Source organism: Phyllobates terribilis, unplaced genomic scaffold (assembly GCF_046119375.1).
Source record: "Phyllobates terribilis strain yellow unplaced genomic scaffold, ASM4611937v1 Scaffold_9__5_contigs__length_417890890, whole genome shotgun sequence".
In the NCBI taxonomy this organism is placed as follows: domain Eukaryota; kingdom Metazoa; phylum Chordata; class Amphibia; order Anura; family Dendrobatidae; genus Phyllobates; species Phyllobates terribilis.
This window is the reverse complement of record NW_027362769.1, coordinates 280858349-280884533: the sequence shown is the minus strand read 5'-3', so window position 1 is coordinate 280884533 and position 26185 is coordinate 280858349. Positions and strand designations below refer to the sequence as shown.

At 41.7% G+C, this 26185-nt stretch overlaps 1 protein-coding gene across 2 annotated transcripts in view; it reads left to right on the top strand.

Annotated features, from left to right (window-relative positions):
- Positions 1-26185, top strand: part of GLS (glutaminase) — a 672521-nt gene that overhangs the window by 379889 nt on the left and 266447 nt on the right. For both annotated transcript variants that reach the window (XM_073647835.1, XM_073647836.1), the window contains exon 12: positions 12983-13159. In XM_073647835.1, the coding sequence (XP_073503936.1) occupies positions 12983-13159 (177 nt within the window). The remainder of the gene's footprint in view (positions 1-12982; positions 13160-26185) is intronic.

Sequence of the window (26185 nt, the reverse complement as noted above, 5' to 3'; positions counted from 1 at the left end):
CTCCATGCTTTACAGTAGGAATGATGTTCCTTTCATCATAGGCCCTGTTGACCTCTCTCCAAACGGTTTATGATTGTGGCCAAAAAGTCCAATTTTGGTCTCATCACTCCAAATTACCTTGTTCCAGAGGTTTTGAGGCTGTGTGGCATATTGTAGGTGAGATACTTTGTGGCATTTGCACAGTAATGGCTTTCTTCTGGCGACTTGACCATGCAGCCCATTTTTCTTCAAGTGCCTCCTTATTGTGCATCTTGAAACAGCCACACCGCTAGTTTTTAGAGAGTCCTGAATTTCAGCTGATGTTATTTGTGTGTTTTTCTTTGCATCCCGAACAATTTTCCTGGCAGTTGTGGCCCAAATTTTTGTTGGTCTACCTGACTGTGGTTTAGTTTTTACAGAGCCCCTGATTTTCCATTTCTTAATCACAGTTTGAGTGCTGCTGACTGGCATTATCAATTCCTTGGATATTTTTTGTATCCCTTTCCTGTGTTATATAGTTCAACTACCTTTTCCCGTAGATCTGTTGACAATTCTTTTGCTTTCCTCATGACTCACAATCCAGAAACGTCAGTGGCTGGATGAAAATTGCAAGAGTCTCTTTGGATCCTAAAAACTCACTCAACTTTTATGCACACAACCTGATTACAAGCAAATAGGTCACAAGTGAGGATGTTACCTTTAGTAGCCATTCAAACCCATTTGTGTCAAATTCTGAGTATGTTATCAGGCCAAATCACCAGGGTATGTGAACTTTTGCTCAGGGTCATTTGGATGTTTTTGGTTGTCATTAAGATTTAAAAAGAGAAAACACAGTAGTTTGACAAGAAATGGCTTCACCCAACCAATAACCATGAGTGGAGAAAAAGTTTTTTTGTTATCATTCATATTCTCTGAAACAAGGCCAAGGAAGCAAAAATTCTGTCAGGGTATGTAAACTTTTGAGCATAACTGTACATATACAGTGTTCTGACACGATGTGTCAAAACACTGTGACTAATGAATACAAAATGTACTTTTCAGGTTATCCCCCTAGTTTCCCCACTTATCCTACCTTCCTTTAAGGTCCACACTGTCAGACTTTTCTGACCCTTCTACTAGTGGCAGTTGTGTGTCACCCACTGGGCCCCTCCTGTCAGTTCCTGGATCACTTTGTTACCTGGCTTCCACACTTTATAATGTGTAACATCCACACTCTCATCATGGGGGACTTGAACATCCCCATTGGTGATTCCCCTCTCCCCATCTGTCGCTCATGTTTTATCTCTAACTTACTATTTTGGCCTTTCACAACTTACTAACTCTTCTACTCATGAGGACTGAAATACGCTGGACCTGCCCTTCGCCCAGCTCCACTCATTGCCTGGCTTTACTAACTCTCCTCTCACTCTCTCTGACCACAACCTTCTTTCATTCTCTGTCAAGAACTGTCAAACCCCTCGGGACACCCCCCTACTTACAACATGTATAGGCATATGCGTGCCATTAATACTCAGAAACTTATGAACAATCTGCAGTCATCATTGGCCCTGATCTCCTCCCTCTCTCCTGACTGTGCTGTGAAACATTATAATGAAATTCAGCAATGCACCCTGGATGAAGCTGCACCTCCTATACATAGAATAACTCGGCACAGATGGCTGCAACCCTGGAAAATGCTGCAAATAAGTCTTCTACAGCGGTGCCCCAGGTATGACGAACGTCTGTGGAGAAAATCCAATCTGGCTCAAGATTTCATCCATTATAAGTTTATTCTTAAAACATGCTACTCTGCCCTTCACCTCTCCAAACAAACCTACTTCACCGCACTCATCACCTCCCTATCTAACGACTCTTTGACACTTTTTATTCCCTCCTCAGTCCTATAATGCAGGCCCAAACTATCAACCTCAGTGCTGACGATCTGGACAATTATTTCAAAGAAAAAATTGGTCATAAGCGACAGCAAATTTTCTCCCAATCCCCAAATATCATGCGTACTCTACCCTCCTGCACTTCATCTAGCTCGCTTTCTATCTTTGAACCAGTCACAGAAGAAGTTGCCAGACTCCTCGCATCTTCTTGCCCTACTACCTGCACCAGTGACCCTATTCCCTCACATCTCCTCCAGTCCCTTTCCCTGCCTGACACCTCTCACCTAACTAAAATATTTCTGAGCATTTCTGCTATATAGAGGTGATCTGCTCATCACCTCTATGTAGCAGAGGCAATCGGACAGTTGCTGCTTCTAGTCTCAAATGGAGACTATAGAAGCAAGCAAAAAGTGTAAAAAAAAAATGTTTTTAAAAATATTTAAAAAATTAAAAAAATATAAAAATTTAAATCACCCCCCCTTTCGCCCCATTCAAAATAAAATAATAAAAAAAAAAACAAATACACATATTTGGTATTGCCGCGTTCAGAATCACCTGATCTATCAATATAAAAAAATGATTAATCCGTTCGGTAAACAGTGTAACGAGAAAAAAATTCTAAATGCCAGATTTATGTTTTTTGGTTACCGCAACATTGCAATAAAATGCAATAACGGGCGATCAAAACATCGGATCTACCCCAGAATGGTATCAATAAAAACTTCAGCTTGGCATGCAAAAAATAAGCCCTCACCCGGCCCCAGATCCCAAAAAATGGAGATGCTATGGGTCTTGGAAAATGGCGGCATTTTTTTTTTTTTAGCAAACTTTGGATTTTTTTTCCACCACTTAAATAAAAAGAACCTATACATGTTTGGTATCTACGAACTCGTAATGACCTGGAGAATAAGAATGGCAGGTCAGTTTTATCATTCAGTGAACGTGGTAAAAAAATAAAAACATCTGTGGTATTGCACTTTTTTTGCAATTTCACCGCACTTGGAATTTTTTTTCCGTACCCGATATGGTAAAACCAGTAATGTCATTCAAAAGTACAACTCGTCCCGCAAAAAATAAGCCCTCACACGGCCATATTGCCAAAAAAATAAAAACGCTATGGCTCTGGGAACAAGAAAATGCAAAAACGGAAAATTCCAGGGTCCTTAAGGGGTTATAGGAAAGACGATAATCCAGCTCCACAGTCTCCAATAATAAAAACAAATGTCTTTTATTTAGAATTTTTTAAAAATATCCAGATAGTGAGGAGGGGTGCGCTACCAGACGCGTTTCGAGCGAAGACTGCTCTTAAACTTGGTATGAATAACTTATTCATACCAAGTTTAATAGCAGTCTTCGCTCGAAACGCGTCTGGTAGCGCACCCCTCCTTGGTACCCCTGTGTTTCCCCTCTAGTACTGTTCTTCTACCAGCTGGAGTTACATTATCTCCATCTGGATATTTTTAAAAAATTCTAAATAAAAGACATTTGTTTTTACTACTGGAGTCTGTGGAGCTGGATCATCGTCTTTCCTATTACCTGTCTACTGAGTGCAAGCAGCAGCGCTGATCACGGATCCCGGAGACACCCAGCTGGTTCATGGAGGTGAGCTGTTTTTTTTTTCTTTTCCCTTTCCTTAAGGGGTTACACTCCAGCATACAACCATTGCTTAAAAAGTCATCCCTCAACCAGTACTGCTTTAATTACAGACCTGTCTCTAACTTTCCCTTCATCTCTAAACTCCTGGAATGGTTGGTCCACTCCCTTCTTTTTGAATCAGGTCTTTTTTATTAAACATACATAATATGTAGCGTTTGTTATACATGTGAATTATAAAACAATATCTTGCATAAAATTATGTACACATCCGGCATTTGCATTATCATTTTGGCGTTTGATTGCATTTTCAACCTTTTATATAGTCAACTTTATTTTTCCCTTAATCTATACATATATGAAAAAAAATTAAACTAAAAAGAAAACTACCTTCCCTCCCCCCAATAATGCACCAGTTTAAACCACTTAAATAAATCTATATATCACAAAAATTCCAGGACCATTGCACACTTGAGTCAGCTTAATCATTGTGACCATAGTCTTACCATTTTGTCAATTCCTAGGTATTATTGGGACATTTTATCCTGATACCATCAATTGCCATAATCTGTCTTGCAAGGATAAAAGAACTTGGGATGGTGCTTCCGTTTGAATGTGGAGATCAGACAGTCCATATATCCATTAAATGTATTGATTTTAAAAACAGATGTTGCTGTCAAACCTTATTAACCATAAAAAAAAATTAAAAACACGACGCGTTTTAGCTTCTATGAGTCTTCATCAGATGTGTAATTTGTCTCCCAACAACACTCCAGACGGAAGGCCAGGAACATTTAGCCAGGGTCCCCAGATTTTTTCAAATTTCCCTATTGCTGTTCTTTTCCTGTAAACTTCCTTTTCCAGCCATATATTATTATTTATTCTATTATTATTTATTCTATTTATAAGTTCATTTATTGACGGGGGGGTGGGCATCCAACCAATGTACTGCGATCAACTTACGGGCCTGATACAATACATGTGTCACACCAACAGCTAATGAAGATTCGAGAGCATCCTCTGCACCACGTCTAGGGCAATCCGCATTTGCGCGAACCACAATATTAAATAGAAAACTTGGTGTTATGTACACCCTGTGTATGAGATATAGCTGCGAAAGTCTCTGAGACTCACACAGAGATAGTCTAGGAACATGCTCCAATATTTCTTTCCTTTGTTCATCTGTAATTTGTCCCATATCTGATTCCCACTTCAATTTTACCTTCCCACTATGATCATTGAGACTAGATTGCATGATCTGCGTATATAACCTAGATATTAGGCCGGACATAGATTTTGCAGCTACTAATAACTCAAGGACATAACTTTTTTTGAATCTGAGGTATGGTATTACCAAATTGACTTTGAAACGCATGTCTCAGTTGTAACTATTGGAGGAAGAATAGATGGGGAGCCCAAATTCCTGTTGGAGTTTATTGAAACTTTTGAATGTTCCATTATCTAGTATATTATCTTTAGTCTGTATTCATCTCAGTTCCTATCCACCAAACATTTTTAGTTTACCAAACTCCACCAGTTTAAGGTTATGCCACAATGGAGTAAACTTAGTGAGTCCAGTAATTCCCATCAATCTCTTCCCTCTGTCCCATACCTTATACATTAGTGCCAGAGTTGGTCTGTCCCCATCTGGGCCATCCATACGCCCTCCACTACATGAATAGGTGAGGAGCATTTCCTATCTTGTTAAACAAGGCTACCGGCCCTAGCCATACCATCCCTTGTTTTCCAACCTTGAAAATGTAACTGTGAAGCCACAAAGTATATCCACGGGTCTGGTATTGTTAGTCCTCCTTCCATTTTATCCCCTAGTAAGGTTGACAGTTTGATCCTTGCTCTTCTTGTACACCAAAATAATTCTCTTAACATTGTTTGCACTTTACGAAGAATAGGTGTGGTATTTTGCAAGGGGAATTGTGCAATATGTACTAAAATTGTGGCATGAAATTCATTTTGATAAGATTATTATTGATAAAGGGAGTTGACACCACGCATTTATTTTGGATCTAAATTTGTCTAGCAAAGTATTTATATTTAACATTATGTAATATTTTATATGTAAATTAGTTACTACGCCAATGTATTTAAATTTATCAACCACCTGTATTTGAGTTGATGAAATTAAATCCATAGACGGTAGGGGGTCCACTTGTAATAGTGATGATTTTTCCCAGTTAATCTTTAATCCAGACCAGCTACAAAACTCCTCTATTTCTATCATTATTGGTACTAGAGATGTCTCCAGATTACCCATGTATAACAATATGTCATCCGCGTATAAGCTTACTTTCGCCTCTAAATCATTACATCTAAATCCTACAAAGTTCTGCATATCTCTCAGTCTACGCGCTAATGGCTTTATCGCCAGGGCAAATAATAGGGGCGATAGTGGGCATCCCTGTCACATGTCTCTACCCAGTGCAAATGGGGCTGACAGAAGCCCATTAATTCTCAGCCTCGCAAATGGTGACCTATACAATAATTTAGCCCAGTTTATAAACTTTTGACCAAACCCCATTTTTTCCAGGACTTTCCATACGCAGTTCAATTCAACACTGTTGAATGCCTTTTCGGCATCAAGGGACATCATTGCTCTATTCCCAGTCCCTGTGCTGCACAGCAGCATGCCAAGGTATACTTGTCTAATATTAATAGCCGTGGACCTATTAGGCATGAATCCCATTTGGTCCTCATGTATCAGCATCGCAATTACTTTATTAAGCCTATTGGCCAGCATTTTAGCAAATATCTTGACATCACCCGGCAGCAGAGAGATCTATCTGTAGGAGTCTGGGCATTCAGGGTTCTTTCCTGGCTTTAGTAACGGAACTACTACTATTGCTTCATTCATTGAGGCAGGCAGTCTTCCTATCGTTGCAGCTGCCTTGAATACTTTCAGCAATCTAGGAAGGAGAATCTCTCTATATTCTTTGAACAATTCACCAGGGAGGCCCTCAGAACTTGGAGCTTTTTCATTCTGGAGCATGCCGAATGCCTCATCTAACTCCTCCATTGACATTGGTTGATCCAAGTATCTCCTAGCTTCTACTGATGGGCTGGGGAGTTTTACCCCCTCCCAGTAGTATGTTGCAATATCTTCCTCCCGTGCTACTGATTTAGTGGTGTATATATCTTTAAAATATTGTCCTAGGGTTAATAGGATATCTGAAGGGTCCGTGAGTGTCCTCCCATCTCCTGAAACAAGTTGCATTATATGTGTAGTCCCTTCCTGTGCTTTAACTATTAATAATAACAAGTGACCCACACTCGATCCCTCAATTAAGTATTTCTGCTTAGTAAACATGCGTTTCTATGAGGATACAGCTAATAAGTGATCTGCCTTGTTTTTTTGACAGTGTGTTTTGTTAATATTAGACCCATTTTCTATATACTGCACCACCCGTACCATGATCTCCTGTTTTAATTTCTGAGATTTTTCTCTAGTTTTAGTTTTTATTTCACTAATTTCTCTCATACAGATTCCCCTCACATAGGTCTTTCCATACGGTATCATCATCCGCTGAACCCTCATTGATCCTAAAAAATTCCAGAATTTTGACATTGATCCTCTTATAGTCTGCAACCAATATGGGTGCAAGCGCCAGACAGGCCTCCCTACCTGGACACCCACCCCCATCTGCAGCTTTATCATTATATTATCTGAAAGGCTTCTAGACAGAAATTACACTGCCCTGACATAACTCAAACCTGCATTTATTTTGCCTCTTAATATCACTACTATTTCCACACATATAGCACCTTGCGCTTAGTGCCTAACACTGTGATATTATACAGTTTGATTTTAGTTTCACTCTTTTATTCAATGGACGCTGTCTGGTGCTCTGATTATTATACTCCAAGGCACCTTAATTATTCATTCAGCCACTAAGTATTCCAATGCATTTGATTCTTAGTATATTTACTTTTATGCTAACTATTATAATAGTCAGTGCCCTTACCTATTACAGCCCTACACGTTTCATCAATCTATCATTCCTGCCTTGATTCTTCAGGGGCTAGGCAGTTAATAAAGTGTACATAGTGCACAATATCATCAGATAACTGATATGTCACAATATTCATAACGTGTCAGCATGGTTGCATGGTGTAACAGATCCAGGATTGTAGGTCGCCTTGCTCGCACCTGCCTTTTCAGCTTTGCCCATAAATTTTAAATAGGATTGAGATCAGAGATTTATGATGGCCACCCCAAAACATTGACTTTGACATTAAGCCACTGTCTTACCATTTTGGCAGTATGCTTCAGGTCATTATTCATTTGGAAGACCCATTTCCGCCCAAGCTTTAACTTCCTGGCTGATGTGTTGAGTTGTTGCTTCAGTATTGCCACACAATCTTTTTTTTTCATGATGCACCAGTCACTCCTGCATCAAAACAACCCCATAACATAATTCTTCTGTTTCACAGTTGACATGGTGTTCTTAGGCTTCCAAGCTTCTCCCTTTTTCCTCCAAACGTAACGATGGTCATTATTTCCAAAAATTTAAATTTTAGTTTTATCAGACCACAGGACATGTCTCCAAAAATGAAGGTCTTTGTTCCTGTGTGCATTTGCAAACATCAGTCTGGGTTTTTTATGTTTCTTTTGGAGTAATGGCTTCTTCCTGGCAGAGTGGCCTTTCAGCCCATGTTGATACAGTACTCTTTTCACTGTGGATATTGACACAATGTTACCAGCTTCCGCCATCATCTTCACAAGCAGGGCCGGCGTCAGCACCCGGCGCACCCAGGCAAATGCCGGGGCCCTGAGCAGGCTGAGGGGCCCACTGGCGGTCGTGCACCCCGCTGGGCTATGGGCGGAGGAGAGCGGTGTCAGCGCCCGCCCTTCTCCGCCGCTTGCTCAGGGCCCCGGCAGCTGGATACTTACCTCTCCCCGTGCCTCCGCAGAACAGCTGTCTTCCTGCTCTGCGCTCCCTGTGACGTCTCAGGTCAGAGGGCGCGGTGACGCCTTTACACCGCGCCCTCCCCTGAGCCGTCACAGGGAGCGCTGAGCGGGAAGACGCCGACAATGCTGGAGTTCGGACCCGAGCAACGGGCAGCGGGCAGCAGGTAGCAGGTGAGGAGAAGGGAGGTGAGTATTTGATTTTTTTTTCTTTAATGTATGGAGGCATGGGGCAGTATAAAGAGAAGGGGGGGGGGCATCCTGCATGGGGCATTATAAAGAGAGGGGGGGACATCCTGCATGGGGCATTATAAAGAGGTGGGCGGACATCCTGCATGGGGCATTATAAAGAGGGGGGGTGACATCCTGCATGGGGCATTATAAGGTGGGGAACAGCCTGCATGGGGCATTATAAAGGTGGGGGGCAGCCTGTATGGGGCATTATGTGGGGGGTAACAGCCTGCATGGAGCATTAAAAGGGGGGGGCTGTATGGGGCATTATGTGGGGGGGAACAGCCTGCATGGAGCATTATAAGGGGGGGGCAGCCTGTATGGAGCATTATGTGGGGGGTAACAGCCTGCATGGAGCATTAAAAGGGGGGGCCTGTATGGGGCATTATGTGGGGGGTAACAGCCTGCATGGAGCATTATAAGGGGAGACAGCCTGTATGGGGCATTATGTGGGGGGTAACAGCCTGCATGCAGCATTATATGGGGGCCAGTATCCTGTATGGAGCGTTATAAGGGCACCGGTATCCTGTATGGAGCGTTATAAGGGGACCGGTATCCTGTATGGAGCGTTATATGGGGGCCAGTATCCTGTATGGAGTTTTATAAGGGGACCAGTATCCTGTATGGAGCGTTATATGGGGGCCAGTATCCTGAATGGAGCTTTATAAGGGGACCAGTATCCTGTATGGAGCGTTATATGGGGGCCAGTATTCTGTATGTAACCTTATATGGGGGCCAGTATTCCGTATGGAGCCTTATATGGAGGCCGGTATTCCGTATGGAGCCTTATATGGGGGCCAGTATTCCGTATGGGGGCCAGTATTCCGTATGGAGCCTTATATGGGGGCCAGTATTCCGTATGGAGCCTTATATGGGGGCCAGTATTCCGTATGGAGCCTTATATGGGGGCCAGTATTCCGTATGGAGCCTTATATGGGGGCCAGTATTCCGTATGGAGCCTTATATGGGGGCCAGTATTCCGTATGGGGCCTTATATGGGGGCCAGTATTCCGTATGGAGCCTTATATGGGGGCCAGTATTCCGTATGGAGCCTTATATGGGGGCCAGTATTCCGTATGGAGCCTTATATGGGGGCCAGTATTCCGCATGGAGCCTTATATAGGGGTCAGTATTCCGCATGGAGCCTTATATGGGGTCAGTATTCCGCATGGAGCCTTATATGGGGGCCAGTATTCCGTATGGGGCCTTATATGGGGGCCAGTATTCCTTATGGGGCCTTATATGGGGGCCAGTATTCCGTATGGGGCCTTATATGGGGGCCAGTATTCCGTATGAAGCGTTATATGGGGGCCATTATTCCATATGGAGCCTTATATGGGGGCCAGTATCCTGTATGGAGCTTTATAAGGGGACCAGTATCCTGTATGGAGCGTTATATGGGGGCCAGTATTCTGTATGGAACCTTATATGGGGGCCAGTATTCCGTATGGAGCCTTATATGGGGTCAGTATTCCGCATGGAGCCTTATATGGGGGCCAGTATTCCGTATGGAGCCTTATATGGGGGCCAGTATTCCTTATGGGGCCTTATATGGGGGCCAGTATTCCGTATGGGGCCTTATATGGGGGCCAGAATTCCGTATGAAGCGTTATATGGGGGCCAGTATTCCATATGGAGCGTTATATGGGGGCCAGTATCCTGTATGGAGCTTTATAAGGGGACCAGTATCCTGTATGGAGCGTTATATGGGGGCCAGTATTCTGTATGGAACCTTATACGGGGGCCAGTATTCCGTATGGAGCCTTATATGGAGGCCGGTATTCCGTATGGAGCCTTATATGGGGGCCAGTATTCCGTATGGGGGCCAGTATTCCGTATGGAGCCTTATATGGGGGCCAGTATTCCGTATGGAGCCTTATATGGGGGCCAGTATTCCGTATGGAGCCTTATATGGGGGCCAGTATTCCGTATGGAGCCTTATATGAGGGCCAGTATTCCATATGGAGCCTTATATGGGGGCCAGTATTCCGTATGGGGCCTTATATGGGGGCCAGTATTCCGTATGGAGCCTTATATGGGGGCCAGTATTCCGTATGGAGCCTTATATGGGGGCCAGTATTCCGTATGGAGCCTTATATGGGGGCCAGTATTCCACATGGAGCCTTATATAGGGGTCAGTATTCCGCATGGAGCCTTATATGGGGTCAGTATTCCGCATGGAGCCTTATATGGGGGCCAGTATTCTGTATGGGGCCTTATATGGGGGCCAGTATTCCTTATGGGGCCTTATATGGGGGCCAGTATTCCGTATGGGGCCTTATATGGGGGCCAGTATTCCGTATGAAGCGTTATATGGGGGCCAGTATTCCATATGGAGCCTTATATGGGGGCCAGTATTCCGTATGAAGCGTTATATGGGGGCCAGTATTCTGTATGGAGCTTTATATGGTGGCCACTATTCTGTGTGGAGCGATTCACCGGTTTCTGAGCTATTGTGGAATTTACAATAGATATCACTCATGTAATGTAAGAAGTGAAATCTTTGCATTGTACTATATATATATATATTTCTCCGCCGTATCTCTGCATCATGAATCGTGGTATGTGTTAAAGGGGCCCACTGAGACTCTTTCGCCCGGGGCCCATGAAAACCTGGAGCCGGCCCTGTTCACAAGGTCTTTTGCTTTTATCCTTGGGTTGATATGCACATGTCGGACCAAAGCACGTTCATCAGAAGCTTGACATCATCATATGGGCAGTCAATTGTTTAAAGGCATAGTAATCTTAGTGTATGTAAACTTTTGACTTTGCAGTAAGTAATAAAAATGCCTTAAAACATTCTCTCTCTCTCTCAGTACTCCGGCATTTGGCAAATATTAAAAATTATGGTAATCCTACTTGACCTAAAATGGGAAAGGTTTATTCTGATTTCATGTGAAATATTGAGAAAAACATGCATGTGTGTCTTTTTATATAGTGTATGGAAACTACTGATTTCAACTATATGTGTTACTCTGTAATGTCTTCATTGTCTGTACAAGTCCCCTCAGAAATGTTAAGTGCTGCGGAATATGTTGATGCTGTAGAAATAAAAATTATTATTTCATGTACTTCAAATTTGCTGTTAACGTTAAAAATGTAAGGTACGTAGCGTTTTTTGATCAAAGAGCACAACCGTGTCAAGGTGTACCTACATATAGATGGTTCCTATCACTAAATATCCTCTCTATGTGTCAATCTAGGCCCCTTGAACTGTGGATGTTAAAGGAATACCAATCATAGCTCTTATTTAAAACCTTGCTCGGACAGGTGGCGGATAAGGGTATTGAGTCCTGGAGGGGGCCACCCCCCACAACCCCAAATATATACTACAAAAAAAATTAAAAATGCGCCACACACTTTTAGCAAAAAATTAAAGTAATTCACAGGTGCACAAATACGCTATCTGGTGATTTAGCACCAACTCAGCCTGCATCCTAAAATAGATTGGTACTCTGGTAACATGGAAAAGAACTTCAGCAGATAGAAATCGACACCACCACAGCTTTCCACCACTGCTTCATAGTTTCAAGGTTGAAGGTAGATATAAGTCCTTTGAGTTTGACATATATAGCCTAACCTGTTGATCCAGAGGAAGGCGAAAACCTCATAATGCAGATGCTAATAGCAACATATAAGGGGAAAAATTCCTTCCCAACTTCACAAACGGCAATCAGACTAGTTCCCTAGATTAACGTCCAATCACAGAATTTTTTACCCATAATCTGTAATATTATATTTTTCAAGAAAGACATCCAGGCCGTCCCTAAACTTTTGTAATGAATCAACCATTACAACATAATGTGGCAGAAAGTTCCATAGTCTCACTGCTTTTAGAGTAAAGAGTCGTCTTCTGTGATAATGATGATGATACTTTCTTTATTCTAGACATAGAGAATGCCCCCTTGTCATCATTGCAGTCTTAAGTGTCAAAAAATGATTAGAAAGATCTCTGTACTGTCCCCTCATATATTTGTACATTAATAAGATCGCCCCTAAGCCTTAGTTTTTCTAAACTAAATAACCCCAAATTTGATAACCTGTCTTGGTACTTATAGTGGAGACAGTACATAATCAGTAGCTAGGGAAATAGGCTAGAAAAGAGTGGTCAGTAAGCTGAGTCAAACCAAAATGTCCAAAATGATAAGCAAAATCATCAAGCAGAGGGATTGTCACTCAACAGGCCAAGGTCAATTACATAGATACATGAACTGGACTGCTCTGTGCATGAAAAGCAGTGCAGTCATCCACAAATTGGTACCACCCTGTAGAACATCAAAGAAAATAGAAGTAATTGTAGACTAGTTGAAGTATTGTTTCCACAACTTTCTTTTTCTTTTTTTATCATGCAGTTTTCTTATGTTATTTTTATTATTATTTTATTTAGCTGTGTTCCATTGAAGTGACATGTGAATCTGCAAGTGTAATGGCAGCAACTTTGGCGAACGGTGGCTTCTGTCCAATTACTGGTGAAAGAGTGCTCAGTCCAGAGGCAGTGAGGAATACATTAAGTTTAATGCACTCTTGTGGGATGTATGACTTTTCTGGACAGTTCGCTTTTCATGTAAGTATACACAATTATTTAAAGTATTTAATTAATTTGTTATGTTAATAAAAATATTTAAAAATATTTTAATTTTTATTATTTGGAAATGATTGAAAATGCCATTTAGTGTTCATCTTCTTGCATGCATGCAGTCCTTTTAACAGCTGTTTTAGGGAGAATACTGCTGTGTGAGATGTGTGCATGTTGATTGGAAGCCCTGGTAATAGATCCAAATGAGCAAGATCCATAAACAATATGGAAAAGAGTTTGCTGTTTACTGACCAGGCAGACACTCGCTGGGATAGATGTTGAGGAGGATGACACCATTGATATGTAAGACATTGAGGCAGCAAGTTGAGTAACAGAAAGCAGTGTAAAGAGAAGAGTGTCAGGGAGGCTAGTCCTGATCTGGCACACCCCAACAAGTTTGCTAGGTTGGCTGATGAGGGTTTTATTTTAAATCTGTAGCAGTCATTTCTCTCAGCGTTTTTGCCACATTTTTTCACACTTAAAAACCAATGAGAAACTGAAAAAATGCTGCAAAAATACACAAAGGCGTTTTTGTAGTGTTTTTCGTGAATAAAACTAACTTGTACCGTATACAAAGCACACATGTAATTCACAGCCAAAAACACTGTAAAAAATTGTGACAAAAATTTAGCGAAAAAGGCATCAAAAACACTGCAAAACGGGAGTTTTGAACATAGCGTTTTCGCTGCCAGAAAAGCAGGTTTTGGCTGCAGAAAAAAACGCAACAAAAACTCTGTGTGTGAATTAGGCGTTATTCTTCGGATCAGTACAATTACAGCAATGCCACATTTATATTGTATTTTTTTATTTTATTTGCTGTTTCTACACAATTAAAGCACCGATAATCTCGGCATCACGCCAGTCCCATTCTGCTAGTTGTGAGTAGTCGTGTCACTCGTGTGTTTGCTGAGTAGACCGGAAGTCACCTCCAGAAGTCTATGAGAGCCAGAATAAGGCTCTCATAGACTTACATTGAGAGCTTGAGAAGTACTTGCAAAACAGGATGTACCGCTATGTCCAATATTGGGAAGGGGTTAATAGTTAGGTTTTCGCTATCCTTGCATTGTCGAATCATACAGTTTTTTGCTTAGGTTTTTGTTCACATTATTAAGCAGATTGTGCGTGGCGACATGATTGTGTAGCTGTTTCAAATCCTGCTCCACCACATATTGAAAATCATAAAGTGCAAATGTTCTAGACTTGATTTGATAAAAAAATTATTTACATGTTTTTAATGCAGCATCCAAGATCAGTAGAGAAATTTGTTCCTGTAAGTCTAAACCAAGGAAAATTTTGCTTCAATGTCTTACCTATGGCATTTTTTGTGTGTCTTATTGTGTATAAATATGTGACTCTTCAAATTTTGTGGTATACTATGCCTGATGAAGAGACTTGAGTAGTCTCGAAAGCTTGCAATTTGTTACCATCTTTTCAGTTAGCCATTAAAATGTATCAACCACTGAGGACTCTCAAATCTAAATATTTTTCTATCTACTGGCTAACACGGTACAAGAATATATATTTACCCTGCTTCACTGTTAAAATTACGATCAGTGACAACCAGTTTTATCATCACATAATGCATCTTTCTATGGCACCATCTTATACAATCAAACTGTGATATGATATACATATATGATATACTTGCTTTATGTACATACAGTATGTTATACAGTACAGACCAAAAGTTTGAACACACCTTCTCATTTAAAGATTTTTCTGTATTTTCATGACTTTGAAAATTGTACATTCACACTGAATGCATCAAAACTATTAATTAACACATGTGGAATTATATACTTAACAAAAAAGTGTGAAACAACTGAAAATATGTCTTATATTCTAGGTTCTTCAAAGTAGTCACCTTTTGCTTTGATGACTGCTTTGCACACTCTTGGCATTCTTTTGATGAGCTTCAAGAGGTAGTCACCGGAAATGGTTTTCACTTCACAGATGTGCCCTGTCAGGTTTAAGAATTGTGATTTCTTGCCTTATAAATGGGGTTGGGACCATCAGTTGTGTTGTGCAGAAGTCTGGAGGATACACAACTGATAGTCCTACTGAATAGACTGTTAGAATTTGTATTATGGCAAGAAAAAAGCAGCTAAGTAAAGAAAAACGAGTCGCCATCATTACTTTAAGAAATGAAGGTCAGTCAGTCTGAAAAATTGGGCAAACTTTGAAAGTGTCCCCAAGTGCAGTTGCAAAAACCATCAAGCGCTACAAAGAAACTGGCTCACATGAGGACCGCCCCAGGAAAGGAGGACCAAGAGTCACCTCTACTTCTGAGGATAAGTTTATCTGAGTCACCAGCCTCAGAAATCGCAGGTTAACAGCAGCTCAGATTAGAGACCAGGTCAATGCCACACAGAGTTCTAGCAGCAGACACATCTCTACAACAACTGTGAAGAGGAGACTTTGTGCAGCAGGCCTTCATGGTAAAATAGCTGCTAGGAAACCACTGCTAAGGACAGGCAACAAGCAGAAGAGACTTGTTTGGGCTAAAGAACACAAGGAATGGACATTAGACCAGTGGAAATCTGTGCTTTGGTCTGATGAGTCCAAATTTGAGATCTTTGGTTCCAACCACCGTGTCTTTGTGCGACACAGAAAAGGTGAACGGATGGACTCTACATGCCTGGTTCCCACCGTGAAGCATGGAGGAGGAGGTGTGATGGTGTGGGGATGCTTTGCTGGTGAGACTGTTGGGGATTTATTCAAAATTGAAGGCATACTGAACCAGCATGGCTACCACAGCATCTTGCAGCGGCATGCTATTCCATCCGGTTTGCGTTTAGTTGGACCATCATTTATTTTTCAACAGGACAATGACCCCAAAAACACCTCCAGGCTGTGTAAGGGCTATTTGACCAAGAAGGAGAGTGATGGGGTGGTTTGGGGTGAGCTGGACCGCAGAGTGTAGGCAAAAGGGCCAAAAAGTGCTAAGCATCTCTGGGAACTCCTTCAAGATTGTTGGAAGACCAATTCTGGTGACTACCTCTTGAAGCTCATCAAGAGAATGCCAAGAGTGTGCAAAGCAGTCATCAAAGCAAAAGGTGGCTACTTTGAAGAACCTAGAATATAAGACATATTTTCAGTTGTTTCACACTTTTTTTGTTAAGTATATAATTCCACATGTGTTAATTCATAGTTTTGATACCTTCAGTGTGAATGTACAATTTTCATAGTCATGAAAATACAGAAAAATCTTTAAATGAGGTGTGTCCAAACTTTTGGTCTGTACTGTATGTACATGAATATATATGTACAGTGGTATGAAAGTGTTTGCCCATTCCTGATTTCTTATTCTTTTGCATGTTTGTCACACTTAAATGTTTCAGATCACAAAACAAATTTAAATATTAGACAAAGTTACAGTTATATGAAAAAGTTTGGGCACCCCTATTAATCTTAAGCTTAATGTTTTATAAAAATTGGTGTTTTTGCAACAGCTATTTCAGTTTGATATATGTAATAACTGTTGGACACAGTAATGTTTCTGCCTTGAAATGAGGTTTATTGTACTAACAGAAAATGTGCAATCTGCATTCAAACAAAATTTGTCAGGTGCATAAGTATGGGCACCCTTATCATTTTCTTGTTTTAAATACTCCTACCTACTTTTTACTGACTTACTAAAGCACTTTTTTTGGTTTTGTAACCTCATTGAGCTTTGAACTTCATAGCCAGGTGTATGCAATCATGAGAAAAGCTACTTAAAGTGGCCACTTGCAAGTTGTTCTCCTGTTTGAATCTCCTCTGAAGAGTGGCATCATGGGCTCCTCAAAACAACTGTCAAATGATCTGAAAACAAAGATTATTCAACATAGTTGTTCAGGGGAAGGATACAAAAAGCTGTCTCAGAGATTTAACCTGTCAGTTTCCACTGTGAGGAACATAGTAAGGAAATGGAAGAACACAGGGACAGTTCTTGTTAAGGCCAGAAGTGGCAGGCCAAGAAAAACATGAGAAAGGCAGAGAAGAAGAATGGTGAGATCAGTCAAGGACAATCCTCAGACCACCTCCAGAGAGCTGCAGCATCAACTTGCTGCAGATGGTGTCACTGTGCATCGGTCAACTATACAACGCACTTTGCACAAGGAGAAGCTGTATGGGAGAGTGATGCGAAAGAAGCCGTTTCTGCAAGCACGCCACAAACAGAGTCGGCTGAGGTATGCAAAATCACATTTGGAGAAGCCAATTTCTTTTTGGAAGACGGTCCTGTGGACTGATGAAACCAAGATTGAGTTGTTTGGTCATACAAAAAGGCGTTATGCATGGCGGCAAAAAAACACAGCATTCCAAGAAAAACACTTGCTACCCACAGTAAAATTTGGTGGAGGTTCCATCATGCTTTGGGGCTGTGTGGCCAATACCGGCACCGGGAATCTTGTTAAAGTTGAGGGACGCATGGATTCCACTCAGTATCAGCAGATTCTTGACAATAATGTTCAAGAATCAGTGATAAAGTTGAAGTTACACGGGGGATGGATCTTTCAGCAAGACAATGATCCAAAACACCGCTTCAAATCTACTCAGGCATTCATGCAGAGGAACAATTACAATGTTCTGGAATGGCCATCCCAGTCCCCAGACCTGAATATCATTGAACATCTGTGGGATCATTTGAAGAGGGCTGTCCATGCTCGGCGACCATCAAACTTTACTGAACTGGAATTGTTTTGTAAAGAGGAATGGTCAAAAATACCTTCATCCAGGATCCAGGAACTCATTAAAAGCTACAGGAAGCAACTAGAGGCTGTTATTTTTGCAAAAGGAGGACCTACTAAATATTAATGTCACTTTTCTGGTGAGGTGCCCATACTTATGCACCTGTCAAATTTTGTTTGAATGCAGATTGCACATTTTCTGTTAGTACAATAAACCTCATTTCAAGGCAGAAACATTACTGTGCCCAACAGTTATTACATATATCAAACTGAAATAGCTGTTGCAAAAACAACAATTTTTATAAAACATTAAGCTTAAGATTAATAGGGGTGCCCAAACTTTTTCATATAACTGTAACACAAACACAAAATGCAGTTTTCAAATGAAGGTCTTTATTATTAAGGGAAAAAGAAATCCAAACCTACAAAGCCCTGTGTGAAAAAGTGATTGCTCCCTAAAACTAATAAGTGGTTGGACCACCCTTAGCAGCAACCGCTGCAATCAAGCATCTGTGAGAACTGGCAATGAGTCTTTTACATCATTCTGGAGGAATTTTGGCCACTCGTGTTTCAAAATTGTTGTAATTCAGCCACATTGGAGGGTTTCGGAGCATGAACCGCCTTTTTAAGGTCATGCCACAGCATCTCAATCGGATTAAGGTCAAGACTTTGAATAGGCCACCCCAAAGTCTTAATTTTGTTTTTCTTAAGCCATTCAGAGGTGGACTTGCTGGTGTGTTTTGGATCATTGTCCTGCTCCATAACCGAGGTTCACTTCAGCTTGACGTCACAAACAGATGTCTGAGGGGGCGTGGTTTGCAGAGGACAGGAGCAGACGTGCTCTGTAGGAGCTCCTGAAGTTCCTCTATAAAAAGTGTAGCAAGTCGACTCGTTCTCAGGTTTCCTCTCTGCTGGTTTATTATCAGCCATAAACTCATGCAGGTTTCACAGGAAAAACAAACATTGACCCCTCTGGGTTAAACGAAAAAAACAAGCAAAACAAAGTATAACTCAGTCCATAGATGAGCGGGTTCCGCCCGCTCTCGGTAGCATAAACTGCACTGCTAAAGTCCATGTGAAAAGCTCTGCAGCTTCCACAATACTGTCTGGAGACTTCCCCCTCCAGACCACACTCCAGAGAAAAAAAAAGGGACTGAGCTTTTACTCATTGCTCAGCCACACCCTGAGGGGAGGTAGGGGGAATGGCGTCCCGCCCTCTTTGCCATTCCCATGAAACCGCACACCCTTTAACAGAGTAAATCTACCAGCATATAACACGCTGGCAGAAAAATAAAGTAGGTCTTAGTTCACACAGGAGAGCATCCTGAGTGACACATACCTCCCCTCACATATAAAACCAGTGACACTGTCACAAAAGCTACTTTAGCGAACTTAAAGGTGGATTTATTTGGATTTAAAGTTGTGGGAAGTCTTCTGGAACATGACAGGACTATCAAAGATGAAAAAACAAATGAATTTAATGAAGAAACGGCCTTTATTTGAACTGAGGATGGAGCGGAGGAACCCTGTGGTCTCTGCTTCCTTGCTTGCTGCAGGGGTGACGTCATACAAGAATGGAGGCCGTGCGGTCCTGGACAGGAGTGCCTGCAACACCCCACATACTGTTGGGGTGAGAAGGATTACGACTCAGACGACCCAGGGCCCAGGAATCATTTGGAGAGGAGCCAAACTATCAAAAGGAAGGAGGAAACTCCGCAGTCACAGCGAACGCCGCGGTCCCAGGATTCCTACATGGGACCGTTTCCTTCTCCGATTTTGGAGAAGCTTTCCTCGGCTTTAGAGGGGTCCTTTTGCCCCTCTAAGGCATATACACCAGTTTCTGGGGAGAAGGATGGCCAGCAGAACACTGCAACTGAGACCCTGTCTGAAGGAGTGGTGAGTGTGAATACATCCCCCGCTCCCTAGATGTGTGTTGTGCCACCCCTAAAACTTATAATACTGACTCCAAATACTCCTCAGGGTTCCTCCTGCCCCATACAAGCATGCATGAGCCCCGCAAACAATGTGGTCGGTTGTGTCACAGCTACAGAGCCTTTCTGGCTCTGCTGGACCGGCAAAGTCGCCTATATCACACTGCAAAGCAAGGGACCGTGGGCAGAGGAGAGCGGATGGGATCCTTGCTGCGCGAGAGGTGACCGAGACTACATTGCCGAGGCGCGGTATTCTGCGCCCCCGCTCTCTGGAAGAGGGCTTTGCCACCCCTAAATCTCCTAGGACTGGCTCCATATTTCTGGGAGACATTCTCCAATGTCCCCTTTACTCTTCACAATCACGCATGAACCCCACAGACAAAGCACTCAGCATGTCACAATCACGGATCCCTTCAAGCCCTGCTAAGCCAGCAAAGACTCCAATAAAGCAATATAAAACATACTCTCCCAGTGCCACAGACATTACTTCAATAAACAAAGGTGTCCCTGACCCTGACTCTAATGACACCCTTGCTATTAGGGGGAAAACCGCTAAATAAACAAATCCTAATAGTGCTGAATCAGTACCTCAATCAGATCTCACTAGGGCACAAAACTGTAAATTCAATCTACTTAAGGGGACCAATGATCTATGGATCAAACTCAATAATGACTTTTCTAAAACCATTAGATCAATTTGCAATCCAGATGGAGAACTGTCCAATAATACGATCAGCAATAATACAGATAGCTCTGACGTTGCCTCTGATTCTTTATCTGAAATAACCGCATCCTCTCACTCTAACATGGAAGTGGAGGATATGTGTTCAGAAGAGTTTACTGATGCTGCTGAATCCACCACACCGGAAGTGAATGATAGTCCAGACCTCTCATGTACTGAGGACTCTGTTCTCGACTATTATACGGATTATATGGAACGTCACGTGACAGGTGGATGTTCTAATAGAGAAAACCAAGCAAATATCTTTTCAGACTATCTCTCAGCAAATTCGGAATCCTATACAAATGCATTGATGGGGGACAGTGACACTGAGAATATGTCAGCTATTAATCCTAGTCTATTTAAGGAATACCAAATAGAAGAACAGCATAATAGAGAAGGTGGGGTCCCCCTATAAAATCTAACCAGCAAAGGCTAAACTAGACAGCTGCAGACTGATATTAATAGCCAGGGAAGGGACCATGGATACTTAATATCACCCCCCCCCCCCAGCAGTCCCAGAAATGGCGCATCCATAAGATGCGCCAAATCTGGCGCTTAGCCTCGCTCTTTCCACTGCCCTGTAGCAGTGGCAGTGGGGTAATGGGGTTGGGGTTCACGTCTGCCTTGTATTGGCGGCTGACATGAAACCCAGGTTAGTAATGGATGGCGTCTATAAGATTTATTTAAGTTTGTTAACTGCGTAGTAAAGTTGCCGGCGCTTTTTCAATTAATACATAGCCAGAATAAAGTATTTTAATGAAATTTAAAGCACATCGTTTTTTTAAAAAAACTTTATTGTACGCCTCCACGAAGCCATCGATCTTCTGAAAAAAAAGTAAAAAAACAAACAACCATATCACAGTACCTGCGGTGACGTGAACATCAGCTGACTGGTCGCGTGACTGATCAGCTGATCGCTACGTCACCGGAGGTCATGTCAGTACAGTACCTGCAATGACGTGAGCATCAGCTCACCGGTCAAGTCACGTGACTGATAAGCTGATCGCTGACATCACCGCAGGTCCTGACAGCTCAGTACATTGCGGGGAGCGAGCCAGCTCCCCACAGTGTACCGCCAGCCGCAGGAAGGAGAGGATCGACCAGGAGGACACCGGGGGGCGCCGGACAGGTGAGTGTAAAAGTTTTTTTGTTTTTTTTTACTTTATTTTTTTTTTTTACACTGCGGGCACGCGGGCTGGGTAGAGCAGACTACTACAGCGAGAGCGACGATCGGATGAAAGGAGTAGTAGCCTCCTCTCCCGACCTGGGTAACACACGCGGCGCGTTTCCACCGCAAATTCACTTCCATTGACTTTAATTGGAACGCAGCAAATCCACAGGTTACCTGCGGTTTTGCTGCGTTTCAATTCAAGTCAATGGGCGCGAATTTGCGGCGGAAACGCCCGAACAATAGTAATGATGCATTTTTTAACGCAATGTGAATCCGGAGCGGAAATTTCTGCATCATGTGCACAGCACATGCGGATTTGCATTGCAATGCGTGGCAAACCAATTACAAGCGTTTTTGATGTGTTTCTGCGGCGGAAAAATTTTGTGTGCACATAGCCTAACATTCCCTTTTTCAATAATGTACTTGCCTCTGATACTCCACCCTCAGAAGAATTCATGGAAAATATTTAGAATGCTTTCCTAAAGTCACTTAATTTACCCGAGAATAAAACCTGGCACCGAGATAATAATCAGACAGAGGCAAACTCAAACATTTGTGAACAAATTTTAATAAAAAAGGTGAATTCTTCTGAAACTTACATTAAAAATATACTAATGAAAATGGTATTCCTCATTCGATGAGACACTGACTTGAGAGCTGGCAATATTCCTGACAGTACCTTTGATCCTCAAAAAAATCTGGTAAACATTCGAAAAAATAGTGAATCTTTAATAACCAATACTTCCCTAATTCAAGCCAAAATTCCCTCAATCAGATCCATAAAGAAATTTTATCTTTTAAAAACTGCTTGGCCGACTTTGAGGATAATAAGAGGAAAAATAATCTAAAAATCAGAGGAATTCCAGAATCAATTCAACCCTCCCAATTAAAGAAATGTGTCTCTCAAATGGTATTCAAACTCCTGTCCAATACAAAGGAATACAACTTAGTTGCTAAAATATATAGGATCCCCAAGCCAGACCTTCTACCATCAGGGTTCGCTAGAGACGTGATCGTGTCCTTTTATTCACCCTAGGTGAGAAACAACCTATTCGCACTAACTAGGGACTCTAAAAAAAACTCCCAGCCCAATACAACAATATAACCCTGTTTTAGGACCTGTCCAAATCCACGATCCAAACAAGGAAATCATTTTGGCATATAACGCAATAAATTCTACGTGCTGGAATATCCTACCGTTGGTCACAAACTTCATCTTTGCAAGTAAAGCAAGGCTCAAGAACAATCCTCATCTCATCTCCGGAGGAAGGCGCTGGTTTGTTGAGACTACTGGTTTTAACAACTCCCACACGTCAACATAACTTCTTTCCTACATGATGAACTTTTTTTTTCATCTTGTATCAAACTTCTTATCAACGTCTTACAGTCTGGATTACAATAATGATAAAACTTCTTCTGATGGCCTACTTTTCTTCTGGATTACAAGAGACTACAACTCGTCTATACACTTTGGATTACAAATAAATTATCTAGGCATACTGATTCTGGACTATATCTACAAGTATATATTTTCAGCTACAAATTCAGCTTATCTTTCAGGAACTACGTAATCTGGATCCTATATGAACAAGAAGAAACTATTTTGTATACTCTTAATATATTACATTCCAGATCCCACTTTGTATACTACACAATTTGAACCGAACTTTCCTCCCACAGGGTCAACGAGGTACGCCTCGACCCTTGACAAGTATTCATACTCAACCTGTATTTTCATTGTAATGTACCAAGTCTGTTTTACTAATTTTGTTTCTAATGTTTTAATGGTAACTAAGGTTTAAGCCACAAATATTTAAATATTTGACATTGGACTCTTACTCTTAACTTGTATGCCTACTTATCTCCTCCCCATCTTGATTGGGATATTCTTCCCTATGTTTCTCCACTCCCTCCTTTTTCCTCCCTAATAAATAATATGTTTCCTTTCCTTCCCCTCTCCAATCTCTCGCCCCATTTTCCTCTTTAGTGTATTATGATGTCTCCTTAGTATAATTTTGTTTTTGTGTTATAAAAAATTCAATAAAAATCATTGAAACACAAGCAGATGTCTGGACATTACCCTTCAGGACTTTTTGGTAGACAGCAGAATTCATGGTTCCATTTATCACAGCAAGTCTCCCAGGTCCTAAAGCAGCAAAACAGTCCCAGACCATCACACTACCACCACCATATTTTATTTATGGTATGATGTTCCTTTTCTGAAATGCTGTATTACTTCTGCGCCAGATTTAATGGGACACACACCTTCCAAAAAGTTCAATGTTTGTCTGGTCATTCCAAGAAGTATTCTCCCAAAAGTCTTGGCGATCATCAAGATGTTTTGTGGCAAATTGATATGACCCTTTATGTTCTTTTTGCTCAGCAGTGGTTTTTGTCTTGGAAATCTGCCATGCAAGCCATTTTTGCCCAGTCTCTTTCTTATGGTGGAGTCATGAACACTGACCTTAACTGAGGCAAGTGAGGCCTGCAGTTCTTTGGATGTTGTTATGGGGTCTTTTGTGACCTCTTGGATGAGTTGTCGCTGTGCTCTTGGGGTAATTTTGGTTGTCTAATCACTCCTGGCAAGGTTCACAACTGTTCCGTGTTTTTGCCATTTATGGGTAATGGCTCTCACTGTGGTTCTCTGGAGTCCCAAAGCTTCCGAAATTGCTTTATAACCTTTTCTAGACTGATAGATCTCAATTACTTTGTTTCTCATTTGTTCCTGAATTTCTTTGGATCGCATCATGATGTCTAGCTTTTGAGGATTTTTTGGTCTACTACACTTTGTCAGGCAGGTCCTACTTAAGTGATTTCTTGATTGCGAACAGGTGTGGCAGTCATCAGGCCTGTGTGTGGCAATTGAAATTGAACTCCGCTTCCAAAAGATGTGATAAACGACAGTTAATTTATGTTTTAAGGGGTGGATCACTTTTTCACACAGGGCCCTGTAGGTTTGGATTTCTTTTTCCCTTAATAATAAAGACCTTCATTTAAAAACTGTATTTTTTTGTTTACTTGTGTTATCTTTGTCTAATATTTAAATTTGCTTTGTGATCTGAAACATTTAATTGTGACAAACATGCAAAATAATAAGAAATTAGGAAGGGGGCAATCACTTTTTCACACCACTGTAGGTATGGGGTAGACAGATAGCTAGTTAGATATCAGTGAGATATTTTGTTAATACCTTGGGTGTGTAGTACATGTATTAAGCTAATAAATTAAAAAAATAAATGAAAAAATGACTTGAGGTCACCCCCATTTTTGATAACCAACAAAGATAAAGCAGACAGTTGGGGGCTGATATTATCAGGGTGAAAAGGTTCATGTTTATTGTGCCCTTCCCAGCCTAAAAATAGCAGCCCCAGAAGTAACGCATAAGATTAGATGCACCAATTCCGGCGCTTTGCCTCGGCTCTTCCCGATTGCCCTGGTGTGTTGGCAATGTGGGTAATGGTAGTTGGGGTTGATGTCAGCTGAGGACACAAAAACACAGCTGACATCAAGCCCTGGTGTTAGTAATAGGGAGGTATTTATCAAACTCCCCCATTACTAAGCCATTAATCCAAAAAAAAGCACACACACAAATATTTTATTTTAATAAACACTCCTCGACACTTTCGCTGGTTCACCATTTTCTAAAAAAAAAACATGCAGATCCGGTGTAGTTAGTTGTGGGAATCCGACGTAGTCCTCAAATGGAAACCGGAATACCATAAAAAGAGAGAAATAAAAACAAGACACTGTCCCTTGTTCATGTAATGCAGAATGACTTCTCACAGACAAGCCGTGAGTCGGGATAATCGAGGAGTCTGAGGTCAATAGTCAGGATGGTACGTCATAAACAGAGGGATGAGACAAAGTAATAGTCAGGTAACCGTCCTAAGTCAAGATACCAGGAGGATAGTGGAATAGAGCATCAAAGGGGTTAAACAGACGGATGGTCAGAACAAAGTCCAAGGTCAGGCAGTGATAGATCAATAAGCAAAATACAAGTCACAGAGTAAACCAACCATATTTAGCTGGAACTATGGCTGACGGCTTTCTGGGACTGCCAGCTCAGTTAAATAGCAGAGCAATAATGGGAACTCAGAGCACCTGACGAGAGCTCAGCACCTCCCAGATTGGATGGCCAAGCTGTCAATCAAACCACAGATAGTTCGGCAAGCCCTTGAACCAGACTGGACAACTGAGCTGTCAATCATTGCTCAGACAGCTCAGCACTGAGGGGCGGAATCATTACAGTTCACCAATGTATCATAAAAAATGACGTAGTCCAGCGTTCCCCTAATCTGGCCCTAGCGACTGTTAATAACAGTATCAATTAGACAAATCAAAGCTAGCATCAATTTCAACTACCAATACCCCAATTGTCAACGCACAAGGGCAAACAGAAAGAGCCGAGGCACAGCACCAGCATCTAATGTGATGCACCACTTCTGAGGCAGCTGTGGGCTGCTATTTTTAGGCTGGGAATAGCCCAATAATCAGGGACCTTCAATAGCAGTTTACGGC